This window comes from Oncorhynchus clarkii, chromosome 29, assembly GCF_045791955.1.
Source record: "Oncorhynchus clarkii lewisi isolate Uvic-CL-2024 chromosome 29, UVic_Ocla_1.0, whole genome shotgun sequence".
Taxonomy (NCBI): domain Eukaryota; kingdom Metazoa; phylum Chordata; class Actinopteri; order Salmoniformes; family Salmonidae; genus Oncorhynchus; species Oncorhynchus clarkii.
Window position 1 is genome coordinate 4,763,493 of NC_092175.1, and position 10,557 is coordinate 4,774,049.

General features: G+C 43.1%; 1 protein-coding gene across 1 annotated transcript; it reads left to right on the top strand.

Moving 5' to 3' along the window:
• The first annotated feature begins 2,004 nt into the window (after positions 1-2,004).
• On the top strand, positions 2,005-9,301 carry LOC139388630 (prostaglandin E synthase-like). The gene is made up of 3 exons (XM_071135401.1): positions 2,005-2,215; positions 2,357-2,439; positions 6,549-9,301. Exons 1-3 carry the CDS (start codon positions 2,084-2,086, stop codon positions 6,829-6,831), a joined length of 498 nt encoding a protein of 165 aa, XP_070991502.1. The 5' UTR covers positions 2,005-2,083; the 3' UTR covers positions 6,832-9,301.
• The last annotated feature ends 1,256 nt before the right edge of the window (positions 9,302-10,557 follow it).

The window sequence follows — 10,557 nt, forward strand, 5'->3', positions numbered from 1 at the left end:
TAATCTCCCTCAATCTGGGGCTCCACGCAAGATCTCACCCCGTGGGGTCAAAATGGATCACAAGAACGGTGAGCAAAAATCCCAGAACCACATGGGGGGACCTAGTGAATGACCTGCAGAGAGCTGGGACCAAAGTAACAAAGCCTACCATCAGTAACACACTACGCCGCCAGGGACTCAAATCCTGCAGTGCCAGACGTGTCCCCCTGCTTAAGCCAGTACATGTCCAGGCTCGTCTGAAGTTTGCTAGAGAGCATTTGGATGATCCAGAAGAAGATTGGGAGAATGTCATATGGTCAGATGAAACCAAAATATAACTTTTTGGTAAAAACTCAACTCGTCGTGTTTGGAGGACAAAGAATGCTGAGTTGCATCCAAAGAATACCATACCTACTGTGAAGCATGGGGGTGGAAGCATCATGCTTTGGGACTGTTTTTCTGCAAAGGGACCAGGACGACTGATCCGTGTAAAGGAAAGAATGAATGGGGCCATGTATCGTGAGATTTTGAGTGAAAACCTCCTTCCATCAGCAAGGGCATTGAAGATGAAACGTGGCTGGGTCTTTCAGCATGACAATGATCTCAAACACATCGCCCGGGCAATGAAGGAGTGGCTTCGTAAGAAGCATTTCAAGGTCCTGGAGTGGCCTAGCCAGTCTCCAGATCTCAACCCCATAGAAAATCTTTGGAGGGAGTTGAAAGTCCTTGTTGCCCAGCAACAGCCCCAAAACATCACTGCTCTAGAGGAGATCTGCATGGAGGAATGGGCCAAATTACCAGCAACAGTGTGTGAAAACCTTGTGAAGACTCACAGAAAACGTTTGACCTCTGTCATTGCCAACAAAGGGTATATAACAAAGTATTGAGATAAACTTTTGTTTTTGACCAAATACTTATTTTCCACCATAATTTGCAAATAAATTCATTAAAAATCCTACAATGTGATTTTCTGGATTTTTTTTTTTACCTATGATGAAAATTACAGGCCTCTCTCATCTTTTTAAGTGGGAGAACTTGCACAATTGGTGTCTGACTAAATACTTTTTTGCCCCACTGTATGTAGGGCAGCAGCTTCTACGATGCAGGGTTGAGTAGCCGGGTGGTAGCCGGCTAGTGATGGCTATTTAACAGTCTGATGGTCTTGAGATATAAGCTGTTTTTCAGTCTCTCGGCTTTGATGCACCTGTACTGACCTCGCTTTCTGGATGATGGCGGGGTGAACAGGCTGTGGCTCGGGTGGTTGATGACCTTGATGATTTTTTTGGCCTTCCTGTGACATCGGGTGCTCTAGGTGTCCTGGAGGGTGGGCAGACCGCACCACCCTTGGGAGAGCTCTGCGATTACTGGCTGTGCAGTTGCCGTACCAGGCAGTGTTACAGCCCGACAGGATGCTCTCAATTGTGCATCTGTAAAACTTTGTTAGGGGCCAAGCCGAATTTCTTCAGCCTCCTGAGGTTGAAGAGGTACTGTTGCGCCTTCGCCATCACACTGTCTGTGTGGGTGAACCATTTTAGACTGTCAGTGATATGTACGCAGAGGACATTTTTGCTTTCCACCTTCTCCACTGCGGCCCCATCGATGTGGATAGGGGCGGGCACCCTCTGCTGTTTCCAGAAGTCCACAATCAACTCCTTCGTTTTGTTGACGTTGAGAGTGAGGTTATTTTCCTGTCACCACTCTGCCAGGGCCCTCACCTCCTCCCTGTAGGCTGTCTTATCACTGTAGTTAATCAGGTCTACAACTGCTGTGTCGTCTGCAAACGTAATGATTGAGTGGCCACCCAGTCATACACAAAATAGCACAATTGTTCAGGAGCCCATAAAATGTCTGCTATTCCCTCCAGCGTCAAACCTTGATTAGATAGGGATTGTATCATACTGATCAGATCACAAAACCTACATGTTAATGCAAGGTGTAAACGAAGCTAGAGAGAGAGGAGAGAGAGAGAGAGAGAGCGAGCGAGAGAGACACCAGGCCAGCCCCTCCAAAATGTGCGTCAGTGAAAGTGTTTAGACTGGGGATCCAGCCCACTCACACACACTTTCCCGTTAGGCACACATCAACAGCAGTACTTCATTTGGGAATGGGAAGATCATACCAAATAATGATGTTAGAGAACAAGGTTTTTTCCTGTTTTGTATTCTATAGTGTTCTTCTGGTAATCAAGATGTACATCATAGCAATCATCACTGGACAAGTAAGGCTGCGCAAAAAGGTAAAAGACTGTGCGTCCTAGCTGACAGTTTATTAGGCTAATTCAGTATTTGATGTATGCTTTGAGCGTCGTAGTTCCTAAAGTCAAAGTCTGCGCTGTATAAACATTGGTCAGGGTATTCAGTCTCTCTCTCATGTGAAGGCTTTCGCGAACCCAGAGGACGCGCAGAGACATGGTGGCCTCCAGCACTTCAGAGAGGATCCAGATGTAGAGCGGTGCCAAAGGTGAGAGGAATGATTACTGTCATCTGGTTTGAATGTAGCCTTGCCTATTGACATTGATGGTAGCAATATGATTACATTTTAAGTGGTCTGAAATTGAACAGTAATAGGAAACTTTTGTATTTTTCTCAAACATGTGAATGGAGAATTTGATCTGGATTTGGTTGAAATCTTTAGAGATCATTTGTGGCACTTTTGTTTTAAATTCATGGATGTTTGTTCTCCAGCCTCGGGCTGGGGATATGGTTCAGTGTCTGCGTTGTTTTAACTTGTCGGGATATGATCCATGACAGCGGAATAAAAAATAAAAAAAACACTTTTCTCCTTCACTTGGGGCCCTCTCTGACAAATATGTTGAGCTGAGCAGGCATTCATGCACTGATGCACAATAAAATGGAATGCTTCATGACTGGTATCATTTATGTCCAATGAATTGTGCAGAGTTTATATTAAAAGGCTTTGAAGTTTAATTTCCATGTACTTTAACATTTCAGACTTGATTTGCCCATTGAAAAATGTATCAACCCCTACAAAAAAAAATAATTGTGTGGAGTGAAGTTTAATTCTTATCAGGGCAGGTCTCCTACAATAATATTAGTACAGGAGTGGCTTTGTAGCCACTCCATTTAATGGTGGTTTCCATCTGCACTCCTATTCATCTTAAAACTCCTAACATTCTAGAGGGGTATATGCTTGTCCAGCTCTGCCAAAATAATCAAATATTTAAAGGTCACGAGTAAATTTTGTTTAGTCAAATCCATGGCAGGTCCTGGGTCCTTTTCCATATCTTGATGTTGATTGGTTGGAGTGGTACTTTAATTAAACAAAGTAAGATGAACAACACACTGAAGTTATCTGAGATTACATTCAACCTTCCTCTTCCTTCCTTTTCCCTTTTCTGAGCAAATCTGATTTCATTGGAATGAAAATGTGTAGTATTGAGTCTACAACTGCTTAGGCTCTTGAGGGTAATTGAAATCCATAGTCTGTGTTTTACAACTGACTCAGCTAGCCGACAGTAAAGCCCATGCTTAAATAGAGACATTCTATAGGTCCATTTAGAGACAGAGACTTGAATACCTTAAATAGAGACATTCTATAGGTCCATTTAGAGACAGAGACTTGAATACCTTAAATAGAGACATTCTATAGGTCCATTTAGAGACAGAGACTTGAATACCTGAGAGGAATGTTCCTCTTGTGTAAAAGTGTGTGTCAGTCAGAGGAGAGGAAGCCTTTCTAATCGATCTGGCCGGGGTATCCTGGAAGGATATTGATATCATCCCGTCAGTAGAGGTTGCCTGGTTATTTTTTTTAAATGCCTTCCTCACCATCTTAAAATAAGCATGCCCCATTCAAGAAATGTAGAACCAGGAACAGATATAGCCCTTGGTTCTCTCCAGACCGGACTGCCCTTAACCAACACAAAAACATTCTATGGCGTTCTGCATTAGCATCGAACAGCCCCCGTGATATGCAACTTTTCAGGGAAGCTAGAAACCAATATACACAGGCAGTTGGAAAAGCCAAGGCTAGCTTTTTCAAGCAGAAATTTGCTTCCTGCAACACAAACTAAAAAAAGTTCTGGGACACTGTAAAGTCCATGGAGAATAAGAACACCTCCTCCCAGCTGCCCACTGCACTGAGGATAGGAAACACTGTCACCACCGATAAATCCACTATAATTGAGAATTTCAATAAGCATTTTTCTACGGCTGGCCATGCTTTCCACCTGGCTACCCCTACCCTGGTCAACAGCACTGCACCCCCCACAGCAAATCGCCCAAGCCTTCCCCATTTCTCCTTCTCCCAAATCCAATCAGCTGATGTTCTGAAAGAGCTGCAAAATCTGGACCCCTACAAATCAGCCGGGCTAGACAATCTGGACCCTTTCTTTCTAAAATTATCTGCAGAAATTGTTGCAACCCCGATTACTAGCTTGTTCAACAATCTCTTTCGTGTCGTCTGAGATTCCCAAAGATTGGAAAGCAGCTGCGGTCATCCCCCTCTTCAAAGGGGGGACACTCTTGACACAAACTGCTACAGACCTATATCTATCCTACCCTGCCTTTCTAAGGTCTTCGAAAGCCAAGTCAACAAACAGATTACCGACCATTTCGAATCTCACCATACCTTCTCTGCTATGCAATCTGGTTTCAGAGCTGGTCATGGGTGCATCTCCGCCACGCTCAAGGTCCTAAACGATATCTTAACTGCCATCGATAAGAAACAATACTGTGCAGCCGTATTCATTGACCTGGCCAAGGCTTTCGACTCTGTCAATCACCACATCCTCATCGGCAGACTCGATAGCCTTGGTTTCTCAAATGATTGCCTCGCCTGGTTCATATGGAGTAGACCAAGGCGCAGCGTGAATTGAATACATATTATATTTTAATGAACTACTTCTCTGATAGAGTTCAGTGTGTCAAATCGGAGGGCCTGTTGTCTTGGTGTCTGGCAGTCTCTATGGGGGTGCCACAAGGTTCAATTCTTGGACCGACCCTCTTCTCTGTATACATCAATGATGTTGCTCTTGCTGCTGGTAAGCCTCTACACAGACGACCTCTACGCAGACGACACCATTCTGTATACTTCTGGCCCTTCTTTGGACACTGTGTTAACAACCCTCCAGACGAGCTTCAATGCCATACAACTCTCCTTCCGTGGCCTCCAATTGCTCTTAAATACAAATAAACTAAATGCATGCTCTTCAACCGATCGCTAACTGCACCTGCCCGCCTGTCCAATATCACTACTCTGGACGGTTCTGACTTAGAATATGTGGACAACTACAAATACCTAGGTGTCTGGTTAGACTGTAAACTCTCCTTCCAGATTCACATCAAACATCTCCAATCCAAAGTTAAATCTAGAATTGGCTTCCTATTTTGCAACAAAGCATCCTTCACTCATGCTGCCAAACATACCCTTGTAAAACTGACCATCCTACCGATCCTCGACTTCGGCGATGTCATTTACAAAATAGCCTCCAACACACTACTCAATAAATTGGCTGCAGTCTATCACAGTGCCATCCGTTTTGTCACCAAAGCCCCATATACTACCCACCACTGCAACCTGTACGCTCTCGTTGGCTGGCCCTCACTTCATACTCGTCGCCACACTCACTGGCTCCAGGTCATCTACAAGACCCTACTAGGTAAAGTCCTGCCTTATCTCAGCTCGCTGGTCACCATAGCAGCACCCACCTGTAGCACAAACTCTGGTCACCCCCAAAACCAATTCTTCCTTTGGCCGCCTCTCCCTCCAGTTCTCTGCTGGCAATGACTGGAACGAACTACAAAAATCTCTGAAACTGGAAAAACTTATCTCCCTCACTAGCTTTAAGCACCAGCTGTCAGAGCAGCTCACATATTACTGCACCTGTACATAGCCCATCTTTAATTTAGCCCAAACAACTACCTCGCCCCCCACTGTATTTATTTATTTATTTATTATGCTCCTTTGCACCCCATTATTTCAATCTCTACTTTGCACATTCTTCCACTGCAAATCTACCATTCCAGTGTTTTACTTGCTATATTGTATTTATTTCGCCACCATGGCCTATTTTTTGCCTTTACCTCCCTTATCTCACCTCATTAAACTTTTAGGAAGAGACCTGGATAAGCAGCTATACTCCCAGGCTCTTTTAATGGAGGGTTTCTACGCTCAACGTGTGTGTGTGTGTGTGTGTGTGTGTGTGTGTGTGTGTGTGTGTACTCACCTTGGTCATGCTAAGATGGAGGTATTTCCCTCTGTTATTCACGAGGCTAAACCCCTCCCTAATGTTGGCTAATCGAAAAAGTGTGTTTGTCAGTGTGTGTGATTTTGAGTCATCATAGCGGAAGTGTTTTCACTGTCTGGGTCAGTGCCAGACGGCTGAGTCAGGCAACCGTATACCGTAAGTTCTGGGAATTAACTTATGATTCAAAACAGATGTGTGAGCATGGAGAGCAGTTGTGTGTATCCAGGCTACTTGCTGAGTACAAACCGCTTAGTTATTCTCTTAAAAACCCATACCTTCGTGATAATGAATATGAATATACTCAATCATTTAATATCTAAAAATATACATGTAATCTAATATTATCTTTCGTGTGTTTCAGGGCTCACCGTAACGACATGGAGAATGTCATCCCCTTCCTGTTCCTGGGGGCCGTCTACTCCCTGATTGGCCCGTCGCTGGCCGTGGCCCGCGCTCACTTCCTGGTCTTCTTCCTATTCCGCATGCTCCATACGCTGGCCTACCTCTGTGTCCTGCGGGCACCCACGCGCTCCCTGGCCTACGTGATCGCCCAGGTGCCCTGCATCTCCATGGCCGTTCAGATTCTCGCGGCGGTGTCCTCGTATGCGTGTTCTGACTTTATTGGTGACCCCGTCAATCTGTGACCAATCTCAGTGGATGATTAGGGCCTGATAAGAGCAGTAGAGAATACTGCTTGTAAGAGGGAACAGATATTTTTCATATGAGGGAAATCCTAAAGACTGCACTGTCATCAGACTGCAATGCTACAATAGCAGTTTGTGCCTCTCAGCAATGCTCTCTGAAGTGTACACTGTTGTGCCCTAGCTAGTACATCTTCATGTAGTACTGTATTCTTTTACATCTTAGTCACATAGCAGACGCTTTTATCCAGAGCAACTTGCAGATGCCTTGCTCAAGGGCACATAGATAGATGTTTCCCTAGTTAGATGTTTCCCCTAGTTGGCTCGGGGATTTGAACCAGCAACCTTTCAGTTACTAGCCCAATGCTCTTAACCGCCAGGCTACCTATATGCTACAGAATGTTGAAGTCAATTGACTCCCTCTGAAGGTCATGGGGACACTACTCTCGGAAGAAAAAGGTTAACCTTTCGATTAACATGTAACTTTGTAATCAATTAATTGGGTTGACATGTTTTTTTTTCATACACAAGTCAATGTTACTTGTTTTCATCTTTTACATTCTGTATTTCTTGTCATTCAACAAGTGATAATTTTTGTAGGAAAGTATGGGATGTAGTGACCTATTTGCTCAAACCAATCCAGTATTTTAGAAGTTGAACTGAAGAGCAGACATGTATAACGCAAATCATTTATAATAATGCATTTTTTAAATGAAAACAGAAGAAAACGGTTGAATACCATATTCTAAGGAATATTTCTGGTGTGGTGGTCACTGTATTTGTTTACAAAGCATTGGCCACTAAGCTATCACATGATGGAGGATGATGACTATGTCAGATATGTCAGGTCTACCACTTCTGTCGATGGGCTACGGAAGGGTTAGGAGGTTTGTCCTGATCACAGGACTTGACTCACTAGGGCCCATAGTTTTTTCTGGTCCGTTCCTGGACCTAGATAGGATCTATGACTGCTGACTGCTGACTGATCCATAATCATAACATCTACAGATGCTGAATCTTAATGTGATCATCCTGTTGTTGCAGGAATTTTCCTGCACAGCAAGAAATGCTAACTTTTAGTGTATTCAAGGTTTTTTAAGGCTATCTAAAGTTTGTAATTTCCATGTACTATGATCTGCACAACCAAAAATGTATCAACCCCTAAAAAAAATTCAATTCCAATTCACATTTCCTGTTGCTGCAGGATTATTTTTCTCCTGTGTAAAACTGGCTCAATTTAAGATACGGCATCTGTATTTTAACCTCAACCTTTGTGTTTCTTTAGCCTGTTTACAGATCCTCTGGCAAGACTGCAAAAACAGATCTTGGATCAGGCCAATGTTTCTAGAGTACTGTCCATCTATAACCAATAGATAGATGGTTTGTCCATAAATGCTATTGTGTGTTCTACACTGCAGCCCTTTGAGGCTTGCTAGAGCAGAAGATGATATTGTGTAAACCTACGTGTTTCAATTGGGAATCATTACTGAACAGTTACGACACAGTTCCAACTTACTGCAACACAGTTCCAAGTTGGAACACAGTTTCAGGCCTCTGGATTATAATTAAGGAATATGTGGCTAGGTACAAGCTTCTCAATAGACCACCATTAGTTCCTCAGACAGACAGACTTTTGTCCTGGAAGTTGTTCCTTCCTCTGACTTGGGGCTGCTAGCTAATCTCATTCGGGGCTAGGGGTAAGACATTGGAATCTCTGGCTGGGGGAAGGTGATTGTCGTAGGTGGGACGGTGGGTATTCGCTGACCTCTCTCTCTGTGTCTGATGGTCCAGAGTTCCAGGCAGGGCTGAGTTCCAGAATTCCTCTGTCGTTATGTAAGGCCCTGGACTGGACACTGTCCACAGGAAGGGGCTGGGGGGGGGGGCTGGAAAATGTGCAGTCATGCATGCTTGCTGCTAACCTACACACAGTCATGGGCTGTAGACTCTTCCTCATACTCATTTAAGCACGCTCTCACATTCACACATGGGTATGTGCCCAGTCTGTTACGTCACTGTATAGGTGTTCACAATTACATGCATTCTTGCACTTCACCCTCTTTATGTCTCATTCATATTAACACACTTACATACTCTCACTGTACATGACAATTACTTTTACATACCAACTGCAAGGTATTCAAAATAAATATGTATTTTTTCTATGGATGACTTCATCTTGTATCAATTCAATGTACAGTCAATGGGATGTTATTGACTGTGTTAGGTAGCAGGGGACAAGCCATGTCTCTCTCTGTGTGCACTTAGCCGTGGAAAGGAGTTTGGTGGGTTTGTTATTTGTTTTGCCCATGCTGAGGACCGCTATTTCGGTCCACTAATATAGGACTAGTACTTATTTTGTGAACAAAAATGAATTAAATGTATTTGAGTGTTTACAAGCATTTAACTTGAGTCTGATCTGTACAAAACATTTAATCTGATAATACTTGTGGAATATACAAATATTTGCTTAAAATATGTTTTACCCTTTCTTGAAATACTTTGCAAATGCAACTTTTTTCTGTGTGAAAATAGAAATGGACTATTCATTCCTTTTACATTTTGCAGACACTCTTATCCAGAGCAACAGTAGTTAGTACGTACATTTTCATTCTGGTCCCCTGTGGGAATCGCACCCTCCCACAACCCTAGCACGACTAACCACAGCATCACATCATCACAAACCACTTGATGTCTCAATGTACTCAATGCATGGTGATGAAAAGACTTCAGGTACAAACCTAGATGAACAGCCTATGTACAATACAGTGATGTACATTTACATTAAGTGGATGTAAGGATGGTACATTAATACTGCACAAAAGTGGTTGTTTTACATGTTATTTGAACGAGAAAAATATTAAATTTCATATGGATGTTTTGTGTCTTTGCCCATGCCTTTGCACCTTTTAATATGAATGTTTAAGGACAGGGTTTTGTTCTTTCTGGATTCCATTAGAATGACAATTGCAGAGCAAAGGACAGAGCAACAACTCTTACAATTCCAACTATTGAATCCTGCAAAATACTGTTCTTAATTATACAACTACTTTTTTGCCAAAGCAGAGATTTTTTATTTTTGTCCGCGCTACAGAAGTCTATATCGATCCGCTAATACTAGAAAAGTCCCATTGCACTACTTTTTTTTAAATGTTTTTTTACCAAAGTAATGTATATATTTGTATTAATATATTTTTGCAATTCTGATTTTTCAGGGGGTGCTGCGGCACCCTCACCAGCCCTACTTCCCGCGGCTATGTGTGTGTGTCAGCCAGGGCCGTGTCTGGATGTGTTTGCTTCCTCAAGACACGTGGAGAGAGAGAGAGGGTATAACTTCTGCTCTGCTACTGTATGTAGGCCAATCCTCTTATCACAACGATGATCTCAGGGAGCTGCTATGTAGTGTTATCTCGTGCAACCACGATCCCACTACCAGCCCAACCCAAGAAGCAGTCACACACACACACACACACACACACACACACACACACACACACACACACACACACACACACACACACACACACACACACACACACACACACACACACATTTATTTTTATTTTACTTTATTTCACCTTTATTTAACCAGGTAGGCAAGTTGAGAACAAGTTCTCATTTACAATTGCGACCTGGCCAAGATAAAGCAAAGCAGTTCGACACATACAACGACACAGAATTACACATGGAGTAAAACAAACATACAGTCAATAATACAGTATAAAAAAGTCT

Coding starts and splice junctions, on each gene's coding strand:
- LOC139388630 (XM_071135401.1), top strand. CDS start 2,084: ATGGGAAGATCATACCAAATAATGATGTTAGAGAACAAGGTTTTTTCC. Junction 2,216..2,356: donor AAGTAAGGCTGCGCAAAAAG/GTAAAAGACTGT, acceptor TCTCATGTGAAG/GCTTTCGCGAACCCAGAGGA. Junction 2,440..6,548: donor GATGTAGAGCGGTGCCAAAG/GTGAGAGGAATG, acceptor CGTGTGTTTCAG/GGCTCACCGTAACGACATGG.